Source organism: Hirsutella rhossiliensis, assembly GCF_020360975.1.
Source record: "Hirsutella rhossiliensis strain HR02 chromosome Unknown scaffold00019, whole genome shotgun sequence".
Taxonomy (NCBI): domain Eukaryota; kingdom Fungi; phylum Ascomycota; class Sordariomycetes; order Hypocreales; family Ophiocordycipitaceae; genus Hirsutella; species Hirsutella rhossiliensis.
Genome location: NW_025408685.1, coordinates 907,312 through 928,724, shown reverse-complemented (window position 1 = coordinate 928,724; position 21,413 = coordinate 907,312). Strand labels below are relative to the sequence as shown.

Here is a 21,413-nt window from a genome sequence, read left to right as displayed (position 1 = left end):
GAAGCGCGGACGAGGGGAATTCAGGCAAGCACTAGTGCGATGGACGGGCTACGCAGAGCCGACTTGGGAGCCAGTTGAGTGGTTGCAAGGAACAATTGCGATGAAGGCATTCGAGGACAAGTACGGGCCAATCAAGACTAATGATGGCCCTAGGGAGAGGTACGAGACGCTGGCAGGAAAGCAAGAACCCCGCAGACGCCGACCTGGTCGGAGGGACAGTTGCGTCCGCTTCCATAGCCGCCTCCTCGTATTTCGCATAGGCCTCCTGTACCACTCTCTTTGCTTCGCTGACCCATTGCTTGTTGTGGCTCCACTCAAGTTCGAAGTAAGCGAACTTGTTTGCCGGATGCAGCGCAACTGCGCACCGGTATGCGGGCGTGGCATCCGTGAGTCCAAAATATTCTTCAAGCTTGAGACGGGCAGCATCAATGGCATGGGAGTAGTATGTCGAAACCGCGTCAGGGTGGTCATCAGCAAACTTGCCCGCCTCCTGCAGCTTCTTGAACAGGACATCAAGCGATTCAATTGTCTCGTGGTGGGAACCATGGGACCCTTCACCGCACTACGATGAAGCACTGGAGATGCTCCTCCAGTGGACCACACCAGGAAGGTGCCTAGTAGCAGGCGACTTCAACGCCAAACACAGTAGCTGGCAAACCGGCCGGCTCGATGGCCGAGGTGACGACATCGCCTTTTGGCCTCTGAGAACGGCCTTAGCTTGCTCAACCCTGCCGATGTGCCAACGAACCCACATGGCAACACAATAGACCTCGCCTTCTCCAACATACCACTATCCGAAGCTGTCGTGGAGGAACACCTGGCCACCAGCTCTGACCACTTCACGCTCAGCGTGACACTCGCTGACCTGGCTCCGGCCTCGGTGCCGCTAGGAAAGGTCCGCCTCACCTCTGACGACGAGCTCGCTCGTTTCGCCGAAATGGTCGATTCCGGAGCAACAGCTATCCCGGCCGCGGCCTCGTCTCCCCAAGAGCTTGATTCCCTGGCGTTGGCGCTCGTGGAACTTCTCCAACTGGCAGCCAAGGCCGCCGGTCGCCCCGTCCGCAAAGGGGCACGCAGCGCGCCCTGGTGGACAGAAGAATGCGCCTCGCCGCGGCGGAATACCGCGCGATTAGGAGAGTCTACCCTCTCGGCTTCAATCGGGAAGTCCAGCTTGCAAAGAGAGACTTCCAGAAAGTCGTGCGGCGAGCCAAAAGACATTACTGGCGCAATCTGATCGACAGCTTCACTGACAGCGCCTCCGTATTCAAAGCGGTCCGATGGCTGAGATCACCGGGCGCTTTCCAGCCTCCGCCCCTACAAGTAGGCGATGTAGTTTACGAGACGCAGCTTGACAAAGCCAATGCCCTACGGCGGGCGACGCTCGAGCGGCGCACGGCGGACGACGACATCCTGTTGCGAAGCCGCTCGTAGGACCTCTAGAGGTTCCCTGCTTGCTGATGCTCCTGCTGAGACAGTCAGCCAGGACGTCAGGCCTGCTTTCTGATGCGTCGGCTGAGACAGTCAGCCCGGCCGTCAGGGACGGTGTCATAGGAAAAAGTGGGGCGCAGCCACCCCGACGATTGACGGAGGTGTGAGGCAGACGGAGAAGATCGAGATTGTGGCCAGGAATAAAAGGGCGAGGAAGGAAGGAACAGACACAGAGGACAGAAGGAAAAATGGAGGAGCACCGGAAGATTCTGAAATACTAACTTTATGCCTATTTGGCCCTACTTTTCGTGACACATCCCAGATCCGTGGATCCCAGTCGACACAACGAAAACCGTTCCCTTCACGCAACAGGTGTCACTTGAGGAAGTGCGCGACGCAACCCTACGGACAGGAAACACGTCTCCCGGCCCCGACAGCATCACGGTACAAATGCTCAAGGCGGTATGGCATATTATCGGAAGCCACGTCCAGCGGCTGTACGAAGGCTGCCTCACCATCGGCCATCACCCGAAGCCGTTCAGAGAGGCCGAAGTAGTCATGATAACAAAACCAGGCCGAAGGAACCTCTCGACCCCTCGTGCCTGGCGACCCATCTCCTACTGTCCTGCCTAGGCAAAGGTCTCGAGCGGCTCATCGCACGGCGCCTGGCATGGGCCTCCGTCCACTACGGAGTCCTCCATTCACAACAAGCTGGCGCTCTCCCGAAGAGATCTGCCGTTGACCTTGTTGCCGCTCTGCTGCATGACATTGAAGAGGCGTTTGCCCGCGGACAAGTTGCCACGTTGGTGACTATGGACATCCAGGAGCCTTCGACACTGTCCTCCGCAACAGGCTGATCCTTCGCCTCCGTGAGCAGGGGTGGCCAGAACATCTCGCTCGATGGGCTGGTTCTTTCATGCATGACCGCTCGGCGCGCGTCAGATACCAGGACACTACCACGCCCAGCTCGCCTCTCCAATGCGGCCTCCCCCAGGGATCACCAGTCTCGCCCATCCTTTTTCTGTTGTACACGGAACCAATTTACCGCCTAGGGAAGCCGAAGGGGCGCTTCGGCTACGCAGACGACACGGGTATCCTATGCATAGGTAACTCCCTGGAGAAGACAGCCGAGAGAGCGTCGCGCTATGTAAACGAACTTGTGGCCTGGGGCGCCGCCAACGGCATCGCCTTCGACCCGATGAAGACTGAGGTCATGCATTTCTGTCGAAGCAAACCTAAAGTTGCCCGCCTATATTTCACGGCGACTCAGAGAAGCGCCCTGACCGAGCACTGCGATGGCTAGGCATCTGGCTCGACAGCACCCTGTCGTTCAAGACACACGTGGAAAAGTGGACAGCCAAGGCACAGGTCGTGGCCTATCACTTGAAAAGTCTGGCAAACACCAAACATGGTCCTCTTCCCGGTGCCGTTCGCAGAGCCGTAAGAGCATGTATCGAACCGGTGCTGCTCCACGGCACCGAGGCATGGTACCCGGATTAACCAGCCCGCGATGGACCCAGCCAGCAAAAGAAGGACCATCCGGGATACAGCAACTCATCCGAAAGATGAACAAGTCGCTTCACACATCCATCCGAGCCATCCTGCCTGTTTGGAGGACGACGCCGATCAATGCCCTCCATCGAGAGAGCGGCATTCCACCGGTGATACAACTGCTCGAGGGGCGTCGCATGCGCTTCGCGGCCCGCCTCAAGTCTCTCGATGAAGCCCATCCGCTTGCGAAACGTACAGTCCGGCCCAAGCCCTGTCATCCACAGGTCGATCAAACTGAAGTACCAGGTGCCGCGAGAAGGCTTCCGGACCCGACTTCGACGCAGTGACCAGCTGCTGCCTTGCAGCAGGCGGCCAATTCTCCTCCTCGCCGCTTCGGCGACGATCAGGCGCTGCCTCTGCAAACCGCCCCGAAAGACCAGTCAGCAGCGGATTTCCGCATTTGGCTCCGGTCAGTGCCACCACACACTCTGGTCGTCTACTCAGACGGATCGCTCTCCTCGGATGCAGCGGTCGGTTATGGCTATGCCATCCATCTGGATGGGCAAACCGTCCTAAGTGGCTGCGGCCGACTTGGGCCCGCTGAGGTTTTTGATGCAGAAGCGAAAGGCGCGCTCGAGGGCCTGCGCGCTGCCCTAAGCCTCCCACGATCGCAGAGGGTAGTCGTTTGTCTCGACAACATCGCGGCGGCAACATGCCTCAGAGGCATGCCGGCAGACTCCTCCCAGGATGTCTTCCTCGAGTTCCAGGCCCTGGCCACAGCACACGGTGCCACGGAGGTCCGCTGGATCCCCGGCCACACCAGCATCCCAGGCAACGAGCAGGCCGATGCCTTAGCGAAAGCAGGAACCTCTCAACCCGAGCCCGCAGGCGCTGTCCCGACACTGGCATATCTGCGCAGGGCTGCTAGGCAGCAGCCTAAAAGTGCAGTTAAAGCCTGGTGGGAAGCCTCTGCACCCGAACAGTACAAGCCACTGCACCTAAGCCGACGACCGGCTGCCCCCCGGAGCTCAAACTCCCCCGACCGCTACTCCACCACTTGCTTGCAGCCCGAACCCGTCACGGGGACTTTGCCGACTACCACGAGAGGTTCAACCACGACGATGCGCGACTGACGTGCTCATGTGGCCGACGAAAAGAGCCAAACCATGTCTTTTATTGCCGAAAGATCGAGCCGCGGCATCGGATGAGGCTGACACCCTCACCGACTGCAGCAGTCAATCGCGCAATAGGCAGAGACTTCGACAGATTCGTCAAGCTGGCGAAGGCGACCTCCTTCTTTGAATGGGCTTGCCCTCGCCACTAGGCGGCTGTATCATCTTTCCCTCACCTCTTTCCTTTGTTCAACTTCCCCCCGGATTCGGCCAGGCAGAGGGTGCTGCAACACCCTTTGCCCGGCCGGGTCAACTGAGGCTGCGCTCTGCAGTCTCCGACAACGGTCCCTTGAGACCAAAACTGAATGGCAATCTCACTGCCGCGCCTGTACGACCCGCTGACGGGCACCAGGTTCAACACGGAGCGCCTCAGAGCCGATGAAATGCTGGATGGTGGTTTGTTTACGTTTGCGAGGGGAAACTGTAGACAGCCCTAGCTCAGCACGTCCTGTGCCCCACCGGGACCTGAGCGGCCTCACGGCCGCTGGACGAAAAATACACATACATACATATATATTTGTAAAGGCGCACGCTTCAACGCCGCGCGACGCCGCACAACACGTATTTTCTATGTTCCTAAGGACCTCGATTAAATAAGGCAATTGGCTCTATATTGTATGTCTTAAAAACTCGATGCGACACTAGTAGAATGCTATGGCTAAGCTTTGCCCGCAATTGACCACCAAGATTGTGTCCGGACCTTTTTGGGCTGTCCGGGACTTTTCCGCCCAACTTAGGGGAAGGGGCCCCAAGTTGGCTTACTGAGGTACGAAGTAACCTGCCAACGGGTAAAAGATGTCCACACATCCCCACCCCCCGCTGCAACGTGGACAGTAAAAGGGGGGACGGAAGGGAAATGGATGAGGGAGGGAGGATGAGGCTGGCAGGGGCTTGTATGCTGGTGAATCCATCAGCGAGGCTGCGCCCCAGGGGCTGCTGCCCTCACGCAGCTGACGACCAACTCCGACGAATGGAAACTAACCACCCACGTTGCTTCCTTAACCTTACCGTACCCCGCGTAAGCCTGTCACGACGGCCACGTTATTCTTCAATCTTCGCGTCGGATCAATAACAGAACAGACTGGAGCTTTACCTGCACGCATGTTCTTCTAGTGTGGCCCACTCCCCCACTCATGTCCGCGCGCCTATTATGGGCCTCGTCGACGCTAGCCATGTCTTTCTCCTCTTGCTAGTCGCCACCTTATCCATCTTCTTGGTGCGCAATCGTTTGCTACCAGGTCCAGCGCGCAACGAGGGGAAGCCAGCGAAATATGACAAGACGTTCCGTGTCCGCGGTGTTCCTCGCGAGTGGGATCTCGCCCGTTTGCGGTCCTTCCTCGAGGAACGCGATTCACACCTGACTGTCAAATCACTCGCACGAGAGATCCATGGCCGTTCGTCGTCGGGCACCGTTACCTGCCGAGATACCCCTACCGTACTTTTGATACCCCTGGATCTGACCAACTCTTCGGGGGCGCGCCTCCAAGTCCTCACGCTGGACGACGACTTTGTCGGCATGACGACACTCTTCGCACCGCCCGACAAGGACCACAGAATCGAGTAAGGAGGGACCCAGCTCCTTGCAACGGCGCGTGCTAATCATCCTAGTGTCGTTGCTATATCGGGCCTCGGGGGCCACGCGTTTGGCTCTTTCAAAGAGAGAGGTGGGGAGCATATGTGGCTGCGAGACGCCCTGCCGTACGATCTCAAGAGCGAGGCTACCGAGGGGCATATGGCGCGCGTGATGACGTATGGGTATGGGTCGGCGGTTGCAGAGAGCCAAAACACCGATAACCTGGAAGACTTGGCAACGGCATTCCACAACAGCCTCCTTCCGTTGGCCTCTTCTGCGCAAAGAAAGCCTATTATCTTCATTGCCCACAGCCTGGGAGGACTGATCTTGAAGCAGGTAATACCACCGCTTCTATTGTCTTGTCATTGGCTGATATGTTCTGTAGATGCTCATTACTCTGGCAAAGTCGGAGCAAGAGGACGATAAGAAGCTCTTAGAGGCTGTGTATGGCATCGTCTTCTTCGGCGTTCCACACGACGGCATGGATATCAGCTTTCTTATCCCCATGGTCGGAGACGGGCCGAATCGGTTCCTTGTTGAATCGATTAGTCGCATCAATTCGCAGATTCTAAGCATCCAGCAGCGCGATTTCCACAAAGCACTCAGGGCCGAGGGTGAATCCGAAATTGTCTGTTTCTACGAGACGATGCAATCACCAACGGCTAAACAGGTCTGTCATGGCTCTTCTATCATAGTGCCCAACTGATTCGTCCAGGATGAGAGTGGCAACTGGGCCATGTCAGGACCGCTGAAGGTGCTCGTCACCAAATCCTCAGCGACGCATTGCCGTCCGTGGGAGGACGGACCGGAGCACAACTGTGCCGTCGCGCGGTCACATTCGGGCATGGTTAAGTTTAGGCCCAATGACCCCGAGTATGATAAGGCCTGCGAGAGGCTGAGGGGCCTTGCTCGACGGGCAGTGACGGGGCGTCATCGACGGCAGGCACTTAACGCGAAGTGTAAGTAAGCTGTAAGAACTTGCTGGCTTAAACTAAAAGCATCAGTCCTTGTGCCATACAATAAGAATCAAGACTTCGTCGGACGATCCAATATCTTGGACGACCTGAAGCAGTTGCTGGGTTTCGGTCAGCGCCCTGGAGCCGCAGGGTCGCGACCCAGGGTGGCGCTGCACGGCCTGGGCGGAGTTGGGTGCGTCATGTTATTTCCGTTCCATGGTAGGCATGCTGACAAGCGTAGAAAAACGCAAATTGCATTGGCATACGTCTATTGGCTTCAAGAAGCTTGTCCTGAGGTGTCCGTGTTCTGGGTTCACGCAAGCAACGCCGAGCGATTTCGTCAGTCATTTGCTTCTATCGCAGAAGAATGCCAGATTCCCGGCCACGATAATCCTCAAACGGATGTTCTTCTGCTAGTAAAACAATGGCTAGGGAGAAAGGAGAATGGGCAGTGGCTCATGGTTCTCGACAACGCTGACGACGAGCCGCTCTTCTTTAGCGCTGCCGGTAGCAGCTCCATTGGGGTAAACAAGCTCGGACAGTACATTCAAGAGTGTAACCATGGAGCAGTGCTCGTGACGACCAGGAACAAGAAAGTAGCCGTGAGGCTGACCAAGTCCGCTGCAACCTATACAGTGGAGATTCGGCAATTGGGTGAGGAGGAATCCAAGCAGCTGCTCAAAACAATGCTCAAGGAAGACGACGAAGTTACACACGTGCTATCAGCGCTGTCCTCTCGCCTGGAGCATCTGCCGCTCGCGCTCGTCCAGGCGGCCGCCTTTATTCAGGCAAATTGCATTTCCATCGAAGAATATCTCGACCTACTCGACGAGAGCGACCATACTGTCGTCGACCTGCTGAGCGAGGACTTCGAGACGATCGGGCGGGACTCAGAGGCTCCACAGGCGGTGGCGCAGACGTGGATGCTCTCGTTCCGACAGATCAAGGAACAGGATGCGTTGGCGGGCGATTTGCTTTCGTTGATGAGCCTGTTCGACCGGCAGGGCATTCCAATACCGTTTCTATCGCACTATAGTACACAGGAATGCAACGGAGGCCCGAAGAGCAATATGGAGCTGACCAAATCTATTGGGCTTCTAAAAGCCTTTAGCCTCATCTCAGAGGAGAAGAGTGGCGGCCTGGACATGCATCGGCTGGTGCAGTTAGTAATGCGTAAGTGGCTCGCCAACGATGGCAAGATGAGTGAGTTTGGGAGGGAAGCGCTGTCGACGGTATCCCAGATGTATCCAATTGGGGGGTTTGAGAACCGGACGATATGTAGTACGTATCTACCGCACGCAAACGCTGTGCTGGAGATCGATTTTGGCGGGCTAGGGGATGATGGGGAGCAGGCGAAGGCAGAACTGCTCCATTGCGTGGCTAGCTACTTGGATTTCGAGGGCAAATGGAGCGACGCAGAGAAGCTCAGCATGGCTGCTGTAGAGATTCGGAGGAGGGTCCTGGGCAAGAAGCATCCCGACGCGCTAACTAGCATGGCAATCCTGGCATCGACGTACCGGACTCAGGGGCGGTGGAAGGAGGCGGAGGAGCTGGGGTTGCAGTTAATAGATCTCAGTAACAGGGTGCTAGGGGAGGAGAATCCCAATACGCTCGCTAGCATGGCCAACCTAGCGTCGACGTACCGGAAACAGGGGCGGTGCAAGGAGGCGAAGGAGCTACAGATGCAGGAACTACGTATCCGCAGGAGAGTTCTAGGCGAGGAGCATCCCGATACGCTCACCAGTATGTCGAATTTGGCGGCGACGTACCGGACTCAAGGACGGTGGAAGGAGGCGGAGGAGCTTGGGGTGCAAGTGATGGAGACCCGGAAGAGGGTACCGGGGGAGGAGCATCCTGACACACTGACCAGCATGGCAAACCTAGCATTGACGTATAGGAAGCAGGGGCGGTTGAAGGAGGCGGAGGAACTGGGGGTACGGGTGATGGAGACCCGGAGGAGCGTGCTAGGCGAGGAGCATCCCGATGCGCTTACCAGCATTGGAAACCTGGCGTCAACATTCCGGACTCAGGGGCGGTGGAGGGAGGCGGAGGAGCTAGGGGTGCAGGTGATGGAAACCCAGGAGAGGGTGTTGGGCGAGGAGCATCCCCGCACGCTAGCCAGCATGGCGAACCTCGCGGCGACGTACCAGAATCAGGGCCGGTGGAAGGAGGCGAAGGAGCTAGGGGTGCAGGTAATGGAGGCCCGGAAGAGGGTGCTAGGTGAGGGGCATCCCAAGACGCTGACCAGCATGGCAAACCTCGCGGCGATGTACCAGAATCAGGGGCGGTGGAAGGAGGCCGAGGAGCTCGGGGTGCGGGTGATGGAGACCCGCAAGAAGGTGCTGGGCGAGGAGCATCCCGACACGCTGACCAGCAAGAATAGCCTGGCCTGGACTTGGTATGAGATTGGCCGAGCCGTGGAAGCAAAGGCGTTGATGCAGGATTGCATTCATCACCGGCAGAAGATACTTGGCCAGGATCATCCTCACACCCAGTCTTCCATATCGGCCCTGGGTAGATGGAAGAGTACAAGGTAGAGGTCTAATGTCAGATTCATGACGGTCTGCATCGAATCAATCCAACCCCTTCAGCACCCCGAGAGGGAGAACGGTTCGTTTTTAGTAAAGGTAGGAGGCGTAAGAGAGCGATGGGTCTATAGTGCGTAGCTTATTTCTGCATGCGATAGCGGAGAGGGCGTGCGGGCGGGTCGGAGGTGCTCGCGACGATAGAGTTGAGAGGGGAATCCAGGCTGGCCGTCGGAGCGGGAACGGGGGGGACGCCGCCCGGTCGAGACGGAGAAGCGGCCGGCGGAGGAGAGGAGGAGGGGCGGCGGAGCCGACGGTGTTCGAAGACGAGGAAAGCGGCGAATGCTGCTACTGCAGGAAGCGCGCCCTCTTCATGGCGTATCGGCAAGGGCCGGGTGGGAGCGCTTAGGCGGCGGCGTGACGAGGTCGAGGGTGGGCGGGGCCGAGGCCGGCGCGGCAACGGAGTACAAGGCGGCACGGATGGAATCGAAGGTAGAGGAGGCGGACAGGGTCTGACGCATAAAGGGCGTAGCGAGAGGGGAAGCCGAGGCGGTGGCGGCCGCCGGGGGCCTATCGACAAAGGTCCAGCTGTCCGGGACGACGATAAAAGCGTAATCGCGCTCTGAGCCCGGGGGGCAGAGCATAACGCGGTGGTCGGGAAGGCCGACGACCTTTCCGGTGCAGGTAAAGGGACGCCGGGCAGGAAGGAAGAGCTAGGCTTTTCAGCGATTTTCTTGCATAGCACGGCCAAAGGGTTAACGTAGACAGGAAAGATAACAAAGACCTCGAAGGGGTGGTAGCCCTTAAAGGGAATCTTGTGAGTACCGCCGTCGCCAATGTATTCACGGCGCTTTTCTTTTCTCTGCTTTCGCCGCTGGTTTTCTGACCGAAGTTGCCGTTTTCGTCGGCAAGGAGGGCGGCGCTATGCATGGCCATTTGACATCCTTTGATAAGCTGGTTGATAGCTTGTGAGACTGGCGAGTCTGCATTTTGTGGCCGGCGTTGAAGAAGCCTTTCGGCGTGAGTGGTAAGCTGGTTGACGTTATACGGAGTCTTGGCTGCTTCCAGGCTCTTGTTGGGGCTTGGAGTATTCTTGTCGCCGTGATCGTTACCAACTTTGTCAACCTGAACTTGTTGGATAAACTGCGCAATAATGTCGCTGCCACATTACTAAGGATTAAAGCGATGGTGTCGAACGTTCTAGATAACAACGTCACCTAAGCAGCTTAGGTGGCAAGTGGCAACATCGCCACCTAAGGTAAAACAAAGCACTATAAGAAGCAAACTTCTTACCATAATTTAGACAATCAATCAATCATCTTTTTTCATCCACTGTAACCTGTCAGTTTTAACTGACAGAACTTGTAACCGCGATAATACCCCGTTTGGGTCGAACGGAAAGAGGCCTGTTGCCATAAATCCGCTTCGGATATTCGACGGCGAAAGTGCTTGTCGGCGAGCCTCTAAGTATATAGGAAGGAAGTCCTGTTTGTCGATATGATGGATCCCAGCGAGCATTTTCTCTTGAACCTTCCGGCCGTATATTGTTTTCGACGGCGAAAAGCACCCGACACCAAGAGGCTGCAAGAGATGCGAGGAATGTGCAGGCATTTGCAGTACCACGATGGAATTGGCCGTACAGTACTTGTCGAATTCCGGCCTGACGTGGCTGCCGTGCCCGTCGAGAATAAGAAGTCGATGCGTTCCCCACGTAGTCCCTCCTGATCCCATACGGGCGCCAAGATTTCCCGCACGGGAACTTCAACTGCGATCTTCTCGAAGTACTCGACGGCGTTTTCGTTGCCAGCCGGATCGTAAGAGATAGTACCATCCCCCACCCCTCTTTCGGTAACACCCCTCTTTCGGTAAGGGATTTACCGGTGATCTGCCGGATCCCGTGACCCGCCGGACTTACCACTCTTCCCACGCGCCTCCATGGCGTAGTGGTGACACGTCTGGAGCCTCTGCGTCGCAGAGGGGTCGGTTCGAAGCCGGCTGGAGGCACCCCTGGTGAAACAGGGCACACCCGGGTTCCCGCCCGTCAACAGGGAACAGCGTCATGAGAAAACACAATCGGCGTACCAACCACCATCAATGACTAACACAACCACGCTTCAACTTCGACACATCGCGCTTCAGTTGCTGGGAATAGGATGCTGAACACTTGGAGAAATTGACCTTCAAGCAGGTCTGTCATGGAGCGAACAGTGGAATGGTTGGTGCAGCGTAAGATGATATGTGGGGCTTGGGGTGTCATGCATCAGTGTATCGAACCGTCAATAGCCAGAGCGTCTAGGCCCTATAGGGACCTCCCTCCGGGCGAAATAAATCCATACACTCTTCCCACGCCTCCATGGCGTAGTGGTGACACGTCTGGAGCCTCTGCGTCGCAGAGGGGTCGGTTCGAAGCCGGCTGGAGGCACCCCTGGGCGAACAGGGCACACCCGGGTTCCCGCCCGTCAACAGCGAACAGCGTCATGAGAAAACACAATCGGCGTACCAACCACCATCAATGACTAACACAACCACGCTTCAACTTCGACACATCGCGCTTCAGTTGCTGGGAATAGGATGCTGAACACTTGGAGAAATTGACCTTCAAGCAGGTCTGTCATGAAGCGAAAACAGTGGTACGGTTGGCGCAGCGTAAGATGATCTGTGGGGCTTGGGGAGTCAAGGAACAAACGTGTTGAACTGTACTCTAGACAGTGTAAAGGCCTTATAGGGACCTCCCTCCGGGCGAAATAAATCCTACTACTACTACTCTTCCCACGCGTCGCTGGCCCTCTGGAGTCCGCCACTCCAAGTGCACCTCATCAGCAACAGCACCAGCACCTGCCACCTTCGCCACCACCCTCTCCAGTCCCGGGGCCACTGCCAGGCGTTGGGCTGGACGTGAGTCGGGTCCTAGACAGCGATATAAGGGAAGGCAATGCCGGCACTATTCGTCGGCGCGTGAACGCTGCCCTTGAGAATTTGGGTGTGACCTGTCTTGGCGTCAATTCTAAAGGAAACGGACGTTTTCGGCTTCTCTTTCGAGAGACGGACGTCGATAAAGTACGGCAGAACGACACCTGGATAAGGACACATTTCGACAAGGGAACACTATATGGGGAGCAGTGGTGCCCTCTACGGGTTGACAGAGCCCATCGTGGGGTTGCGACGGATGATATCGGATGCGCCGTGTTTGGGCGGATGAACGGGGTGAAAGTGCACAAGATGCGATGGCTCGGGACAGCGTCTGTCGACAAGGAATACCGCTCTCTGGTGGTACACCTGGATAAAAAAGAGGAGGTGGACAGGTTGCTTGCAAACCGAACGGTTGAGATGGCGAATGGCGAGTGTGCATACACGCGACCATTCGTTCAGGGACTTCAACCAGCGAGATGCTACCGTTGCCACCTCTACGGACATTTGCATTATCGCTGCAAGGCCCCAGCTCCGATCTGTGGACAGTGCGCCCAACCGGGCCATTCTGCGTCGACTTGCACCTCGAACGTTTTTAAGTGTGCAGCGTGCGGCGGAAAAGGAGCACACAAGGCTACAGATCCTGGGTGCCCGGTATATCGCCGGGAACTCGCCAAGTTACGACCGTCGCCCTACTAACATACATCCTCTGTCTTAACCTTTTCTTTTCAGCACAAACCCTCTACCTATACCTGTGGTTGCCCCACAGCTGGTAGGTTAGCTACACCGGACGGCTAAAGGCAGGTGGACTCTTCGTCAAATGCGGCGGAGGAGAGTGGTCTGTACCTCATCAGACAGGCTCCAGAATTGGAAAGGGACAGGTCAAATGAACAAGAGACGGATTGAAGGATGTAAGAGAAATTTAGGCATTAGATCGGGACGAATTCCTTGGGCTCGGAACCGAGTATTGGACAACTCTAGAATAGGCTTAGCGAGTCTGACGCAGTGCCTCTGACTATCGTCAATGGCGAAATAAACATCATCATCATCACCGACACTCTGGCCTCCATGGCGTAGTGGTGACACGTCTGGAGCCTCTGCGTCGCAGAGGGGTCGGTTCGAAGCCGGCTGGAGGCACCCCTGGGCGAACAGGGTACACCCGGGTTCCCGCCCGTCAACAGGGAACAGCGTCATGAGAGAACACAATCGGCGTACCAACCACCATCAATGACTAACACAACCACGCTTCAACCTCGACACATCGCGCTTCAGTTGCTGGGAATAGGATGCTGAACACTTGGAGAAATTGACCTTCAAGCAGGTCTGTCATGGAGCAAGAACAGTGGTACGGTTGGCGCGGCGTAAGATGATCTGTGGGGCTTGGGGAGTCAAGGAACAAACGTGCTGAACTGTACTCTAGACTGTGTAAAGGCCTTATAGGGACCTCCCTCCGGGCGAAATAAATCCTACCTACCTACCTACCGACACTCTGACCGAGTATTGGACAACTCTAGATTAGGCTTAGCGAGTCTGACGCAGTGCCTCTGACTATCGTCAATGGCGAAATAAACATCATCATCATCACCGACACTCTGGGACGAGGGACACTCTGTGAAATCCTACCTGCCTACCTTGAATTATTATCTCTCTATTGAATCGGAAAAGCTGTGTGGTGGTCGAGTCGGCAGCATGAGCATGCTGGTGAATGCGGGGCCTAGGGTGGGGCCGCGCGGCCCCTCGTCGTCGCCGACCGAAGGCAGAATCGTGAAACGCAAGCTACTCGATGGGACAGCAAAAGAGTTGAATAAAAGCAGCCGATATGCGACAAGAGCGACAAGAAAGGAAACAGGTGAAATTGAATGCGCGAGACTACCGGGAAATGAAAATGTCAACAGCAGTCAGGAAGAAGTGGCGATGATTGAGAAGGTTTGGGAGCTGCTGGACGAGTATCGTGCGGAATTCCGAGGATTGAAAGAGACACTCAGAGAGCAAAATGAGATCATCCGTGAGCAGCAAGAGATAATCCGAAAACAGAAAGAAGAAATAGAAAAGCAAGGAACTATCAGCCGAGAGCTCAGCATTCATCTGGAAGACATGAAGCAGCAGATGAACGACCAACTTGAGCAGGTCCGAAAGCAACTCGAAGCCATCGTCGCCGGCGCAGCGGTTACCCCGCCCAAAACGTTCGCTGAGGTCGCGCGATCATCGCCGTCGCCACAACAGAGCATTGCCCTGTCGCTCTCGCCTGGTAATACTGCAGAACCTACCGCGAACGAGTTTTTCTGCATGATTGATACATCCCGAGTAGAGGAACAGGACAGAGGCCGAGCACAGATAGGCTCGATTCGGCAAGCCATTGAAAATGAGGTCAGAACAAAGGAAGGTCAGGTGAACTGGAAGTGCGCAGCAGTTGTGAGGAACTCTCGAAACACAAAGCAAGTCAAGGTCATTTGCAGAGATGAAATCGAGCTGCAACGAATCAAGGAAGCTGCGCAGAAAACGGCGGTGACTGGAGCTCGAGTGATGAGAGATCAGCTTTACCCAGTCAAAGTCGACAATGTCAATCGTACCGCGATCCTCGACGGAGAAGGCAACATCCTACAAGGTGCGGCTGAGGCTCTCGGTGTCGAAAATAATGTCTCAATCGGTAAGATCACCTGGCTGAGCAACAAAGAAACGAGCAAAGCATACGGGTCTATGGTAGTCTACGTGACGAAAAAGAACGATGCAAAGAAGCTTTTGGATGGCAAGTACTTCGATCTGGCCGGAGAGTCGGCGTGCACCAATCCTTCGAACCCCGCAAGGGACCGATGCAGTGCTTCAACTGTCAAGACATGGGCCATAAAGCCTTCAGGTGCAGCAAGCCTCAGGTGTGCGGAAGGTGTGCCGGTGCGGGTCATCACCACAGGGAGTGCCATGCAATGGACCCTAGATGCGTCTTGTGCGGCGGACCGCACGAGTCGTTCAGCCGGAACTGCCGCGTGCGAAACATCCACTCCAATGCATAAGACACTAAGCATTCTACAGCTCAATGTGCGAAAACGGGAACCAGTACAGCAGAGTTTGATGAACGACGAGGACCTCAAGGATTACGGAGTGCTGGCGGTCTCCGAACCGTACGCCAGGATGATCGACGGCAAGGTGGTGACAAGCCCCAGGATGCACAGCAACTGGACGAGAATATTGCCAACGCACGCGAGCGACGGCCCTGGCCGATCCGTAGTATGCTTTGGGTGCGAGACGACGTCGAAGTGATGCAGATGCCGATACCATCAGCGGATCTCACGGCAGCGGTGCTTCGACTGCCGGAGAGGAGCGTCCTGGTGGTATCGGTCTACGTGGAAGGGCAAAGCACAGAAGCGCTGAAAAGCACTACTGGGCTATTGCATGACTTGATCCAAAGATTCCGTCAAGGCTCTGGTGCACGCACAGATGTGGTGTTGGCTGGAGACTTCAACTCTCATGACCTACTCTGGGGAGGAGACGATGTTTCGGTTCAGAGACAAGGAGAAGCGGGGCCGATCATTGATCTGATGAACGAGATGAACGAGCATGGCCTCAGGAGCTTGCTCCCGAGGGGCACGAAAACGTGGCAACGCAAGGATCAGGAGAGCACCATCGATTTGGTGTTGACGACGTCAGAGTTGGCAGACGAAGTGGCAACATGCACCATCCATCCGACCGATCATGGCTCAGACCATAGAGCTATTCAGACGACGTTTGACATCACGATGCCCGAGGGAAGGGCGAGGCCAAGACTCCTGTTTAAGAATGCCCCTTGGAATCTCATACGAGCCCGGGTGAAAGACAATCTGCGACTCTTGCCTTGGGCTGTCGACGTTCAAACCCAGACGGATCAACTGATGCGGATCGTCCTGGAGGCTATCCACGAACTGACGCCTCGGGCACGGCCGTCACCGTATGCAAAACGTTGGTGGACCAAGGATCTCACACAACTTCGGCGGACACACACGTTCTGGCGAAACCAAGCGAGAACGCAACGACGAGGAGGCCAACCGCGACCGGAACTCGAACGGCGGGCCAAAGAAGCGGCGAAAGAGTTCCACGATGCCATTCGATACCAGAGGAAGACGCATTGGGATGACTTCCTCTCCGACGATGCCAACATCTGGAAGGCGACTAAATATCTTAAAGCCGGCAAGAGCACTACGGGCGACAAGGTGCCACCTTTGAGGAAAGAGGATGGATCGACGACCGAGGATAAAGCAGACCAGGCAGACGAACTGCTCATTGCCTTCTTTCCACCCTTGCCTGCGAGAATCGAGGATGAGGGGGTGCGACCACAGCGGAAAGCGGTGCCCATGCCCGGACTGACATTGGGAGAGATCGAGGAAAGGTCATGACAGCGAAACCGTGGAAAGCACCTGGAGAAGATGAGCTTCCGACAGCGGTGTGGAGACAACTCTGGCCGGTGACAAAGGATCGGATATTTGCTCTCTTCGATACATCTCTCCGAGACGGCGTTGTACCTCGCCAATGGAAAAGCGCGAAAATTGTCCCACTGAAGAAGCCACACAAAGACGACTACACGATAGCCAAGGCGTGGCGACCAATCTCGCTGTTGTCGACGCTTGGCAAGATACTCGAAGCGGTCGTGGCCGAGCGCATCTCGTATGCAGTAGAGACCTACGGTCTTCTACCCGCGAATCACTTCGGAGCAAGAAAACGACGATCTGAGCAGGCGCTGCTGCTGCTACAGGAACAGGTTTACAAGGCTTGGCGCAACCACAAGGTGCTCAGCCTGATCAGTTTTGACGTCAAGGGCGCCTACAATGGAGTGTGCAAGGAAAGACTGCTCGAGAGGATGAAGGCGAGAGGGATACCAGCCGAACTGATAAGATGGATAGATGCGTTTTGTTCCGGGCGAACAGCCTCATTGGTGGTCAATGGGTTCGCGTCGGAACAACGGGAGCTGCCTCAGGCAGGCCTTCCTCAAGGGTCACCGCTGTCACCGATCTTGTTCCTCTTCTTCAACGCGGACCTGGTCCAGAGAAGGATCAAGGCGGAAAGCGGGTCGATTGCATTCGTGGACGATTACTCGGCCTGGGTAACCGGGCCTACCGCGGAAGCGAACCGAGAAGGGATTCAAGCGATCATCGACGATGCACTTGAGTGGGAGGCGCGCAGCGGTGCAACTTTTGAAACAGAGAAGACGACCATCGTCCACTTCACGCGAGCCACGGTGCGTAACAGCGATAGGCCGTTTCTGATCAGAGGCCAAGAGGTCCAACCCAGGGAAAGCGCAAAGATTCTGGGAGTGATCATGGATAACGAGCTGCGATTCCAGCAGCACATGGTGAAAGCGGCCGCCAAAGGACTCAGCGCCGCCATGGGCCTGAGAAGGCTGAAGATGCTGTCGCCAAGAGTGTCGAGACAACTTTTGAGGCAACAGTCGCGCCAGCCATGGACTATGCCTCTAATGTCTGGACACATGCCCTCCGTGCGAAACACGTGAGTTGGATGAACAAAGCACAGATGATCGGGGCGCAAGCCATCACAGGCGCGTTTCGTACGGTCGCAACGACCGTGGCCATGGCCGAGGCCAACATTCAAACGGTAGAGGAACGACACAGACAGGCTACGACAAGACTTTGCATCAATCTCCAAACCCTGCCGGTGACACATCCGCTGGCAGCCTTGAGAAATTGTGCGACCAGGAGGTTCGTGTCGCCGATGCAGAAGATTGTCACAGCGGTGCAAACGGTGCAGATGGACCGAATAGAAGACATACACGAGTATGCGTTGCCACCATGGACACCACGTGTCCAAGCGGTGTTGGAGAGCGACACAGCGAAAGCCATCAAGACAGCAAATGATGCCAAGGGGATTGTGATAGCGACATCCGGCTCGCAAAGGGACGGCATGGTGGGAATGGGAGGCGTAGTGTGCAACGTGAATCACGACGGCCCGGGCGTGGTTCTTGCCAGCTACTCCGTGTGTCTCGGGACTGCGGATGAGCAAAACCCGTACACGGCGGAACTGGCAGCGATAGCAATGGCGCTGATGTGCACGCCGACCGGCCCGCCTTGTCGAGAGGTGACGGTCGTGGCAAGCAGTCGCTCAGCCCTGGAAGTGATCAGGCGTCCTCGTAGGCAATCCGGCCAATGCACCATTCGCCAAATTTACGACCACGTCAATCGACTGGTCAGGCGAGGCTGGTCTGTGAAACTCATCTGGGCACCAGCCAAGCAAGCACGGTTCGCGTGGGCATCGGTCGCCAAGACGGCAGCGAAGAAAGCAACCCAGGCAGGAGCGGTGGCAGAAAAGCCGTCGTACCGAGCAAGATCGACTACGCTCCGTCTGGCACTCGCTCGAAGACAGGGTGAACAGCTTCCGGAAAATGTGGGAAAGCACTCAAAACGCATCGACAAAGCATTGCCAGGGAAGCACACCCGCACACTTTACGATTCTCTGACAAGGAAGGAAGCCGACATTCCCGTCCAGCTTCGCACCGGCATGTCACGACTAAACGGGTACCTGCATACGATAGGGGCCACAGACTCGGATTTGTGTGATTGCGGCCAGGCAGCAGAAACAGTTGATCACTTTCTCTTTCGATGCACAAAGTGGATTGCGCAACGGGGTGTCCTATTCGAATGCGCAAGAGCCAAGATTGGGAATTTGTCTTTCTTCTTGGGAGGAAAAGCTGCATCGGATGGCGATAAGTGGAAGCCAGACATGCAGGCGGTTCATGCGGCGATCAAATTCGCGATTGAGACGGAACGGCTCGACAGAAAGCCGCAACCATCAGAAGACAACTGAGCTCTAACAAGCAACTGCACTAAGTTACTAACACATCTCAGCTTCGAACTGGCAGACCGCGCTTCAGCTGCTGTGAATAGGATGCTGAACACTTGGAGAATTCGGCCTTCAAGTAGGCCTGTCATGGGACCAATGATAACGAGGTTGACCAGCAAACGATAAGACGACAATCTGTTGGGCTTGGGGAGTCAAGGAAAAAAGGTGCTGAACTGTACTCTAGACTGTGTAAAGGCCTTATAGGGACCTCCCTCCGGGCGAAATAAATCCTACCTACCGACACTCTGTGGGACCGACACTTTAGGACGCGACTGCAAGAGAGAGATTGACGCTTGAATTCTTATCATTTTCCGAATCGAAAAGGTTGTGTTGTGATTTAGTCGGCAGCATGAGCTTGCTGGTGAGTGCGGGGTCGGGGGTGGGGCCGCGCGGCCTCTCGTCATCCCCGACAGGAGGCAGAATCGTGAAGCGCAAGTTACTCGATGGGACGGCAAAAGAGCTAAATAAAAGCAGCCGATATGCGACGAGGGCGACAAGGAAAGAGACAGGTGAAATTAAATGCGTGAGGGTATCGAGAAATGAAAAAGTCAACAGCGGCCATGAGGAAATGGAGACGCTTGAGAAGGTCTGGGAGCTGCTGGACGAGTATCGTGCGGAATTCCAAGGATTGAGGGAAACACTCAAGGAGCAGAATGAGATCATCCGCAATCAGCAGGAGATAATCCGAAAACAAAAAGGAGAAGCCGAGAAGCAAGAAACGACCAATCGAGAGCTGAGCCTTCATTTAGAAGATATCAAGCAGCAGATGAGCGACCAACTCAAGCAAGCCCAAAAGCAGCTCGAAGCCATCGTCGTGAGCGCAGTGGCTACCCCGCCTAGCACTTTCGCTGAGGTCGCGCGTTCATCGCCGTCGCCACGACAGAGCACTGTCCAATCGCGCTCGTCCAGTAGCACCGCGGAATCCAATGCGAATGAGCTTTTCTGCATGATCGACACATCGCGAGTAGAGGAACAGGACAGAGGCCGAACACAGATAGGCTCGATCCGGCAAGCAATTGAAGGTGAGGTCAGAGAAAAGGAAGGCCAGGCGACCTGGAGATGCGCGGCAGTAGTGAGGAACTCTCGAAACACAGAGCAAGTGAAGATTATTTGCAGGGATGAAGCCGAGCTGCAACGAGTCAAGGAAGCGGCACAAAAGACGGCAGTGACTGGAGCCCGAGTGATGAGGGATCAGCTTTACCCGGTCAAAGTCGACAACGTCAATCGTACCGCAGTTCTTGACGGAGAAGGCAACGTCCTGCAAGGTGCAGCTGAGGCCCTTGGTGCCGAGAACAATGTCACCATCGGTAAGATCACTTGGTTGAGCAACAAAGAGGTAGGTAAAGCATACGGGTCTATGGTTGTCTACGTGACGAAAAAGAACGACGCAAAGAAGCTTTTGGATGGCAAGTACTTCGATCTGGCCGGGGAGTCGGCGTGCACCAATCCGTTCGAACCCCGTAAGGGCCCGATGCAATGCTTCAACTGCCAAGAAATGGGTCACAAAGCCTTCAGGTGCAAGAAGCCTCAGGTGTGCGGAAGGTGTGCCGGTGCAGATCATCACCACAGGGAGTGCCGTGCAATGGAGCCGAGATGCGTCTTGTGCAGCGGACCGCACGAGTCGTTCAACCGGAACTGCCGTGTGCGAAACACCCACTCCAATGCATAAGACATTAAGCATTCTACAGCTCAATGTGCAAAAACGGGAACCAGTACAACAGAGTCTGATGAATGACGAGGACCTCAAAGACTACGGAGTGCTGGCGGTCTCCGAACCGTATGCAAGGATGATCGATGGCAAGGTGGTGACAAGCCCCATGATGCACAGTAACTGGACGAGAATATTGCCAACGCACGCGAGCAATGGCCCCTGGCCGATCCGCAGTATGCTTTGGGTGCGAGACGACGTGGAAGTGGTGCAGATGCCGATACCGTCAGCGGATCTCACGGCAGCGGTGCTTCGACTGCCGGAGAGGAGCGTTCTGTTGGTTTCGGTCTACGTGGAAAGAAAAGGCACAGAAGCGCTGAAAAGCGCGACTGAGCTATTGCGTGACTTGGTACAGAGATTCCGTCAAGGCTCTGGTACACGCACAGATGTGGTGTTGGCTGGGGACTTCAACTCTCATGACCTACTCTGGGGAGGAGACGATGTTTCGGTTCAGAGACAAGGAGAAGCGGGGCCGATCATTGATCTGATGAACGATCATGGCCTCAGGAGCCTGCTCCCGAGGGGCACGAAAACGTGGCAACGCAGGGATCAGGAGAGCACCATCGATTTGGTGTTGACGACGTCAGAGTTGGCCGACGAAGTGGCAACATGCGCCATTCATCCGACCGATCATGGGTCAGACCATAGGGCCATTCAGACGACTTTTGACGTCACGATGCCGGAGAGAAGCGTGACGCCCAGGCTTCTGTTTAAGAACGCCCCTTGGAATCTCATACGAAGCCGGGTGAAAGACAATCTGCGACTCCTACCTTGGGCTGTCGACGTTCAAGCCCAGACAGATCAGCTGATGCGGATCGTCCTGGGGGCTATCCA

The 21,413-nt window shown here is 55.9% G+C and overlaps 3 protein-coding genes across 3 annotated transcripts; 2 read left to right on the top strand and 1 right to left on the bottom strand.

The window, feature by feature from the left end:
• Positions 1-5,241: 5,241 nt before the first annotated feature.
• Positions 5,242-9,157, top strand: HRG_11268 (tetratricopeptide repeat domain-containing protein; the record flags this gene model as incomplete). Its single annotated transcript, XM_044869738.1, has 7 exons — positions 5,242-5,651; positions 5,700-6,000; positions 6,050-6,334; positions 6,380-6,623; positions 6,669-6,813; positions 6,862-8,363; positions 8,505-9,157. 7 exons carry the CDS (start codon positions 5,242-5,244, stop codon positions 9,155-9,157), a joined length of 3,540 nt encoding a protein of 1,179 aa, XP_044715291.1.
• Positions 9,158-9,516: 359 nt separating this feature from the next.
• Positions 9,517-9,789, bottom strand: HRG_11267 (uncharacterized protein; the record flags this gene model as incomplete). The annotated part of the gene is made up of 1 exon (XM_044869737.1): positions 9,517-9,789. The coding sequence occupies one exon, from the start codon at positions 9,787-9,789 to the stop codon at positions 9,517-9,519; it is 273 nt and encodes a 90-aa protein (XP_044715290.1).
• Positions 9,790-15,783: 5,994 nt separating this feature from the next.
• Positions 15,784-17,528, top strand: HRG_11266 (reverse transcriptase (RNA-dependent DNA polymerase) domain-containing protein; the record flags this gene model as incomplete). Its single annotated transcript, XM_044869736.1, has 5 exons — positions 15,784-15,852; positions 15,904-15,982; positions 16,043-16,347; positions 16,581-17,255; positions 17,322-17,528. 5 exons carry the CDS (start codon positions 15,784-15,786, stop codon positions 17,526-17,528), a joined length of 1,335 nt encoding a protein of 444 aa, XP_044715289.1.
• Between the last annotated feature and the right edge of the window lie 3,885 nt (positions 17,529-21,413).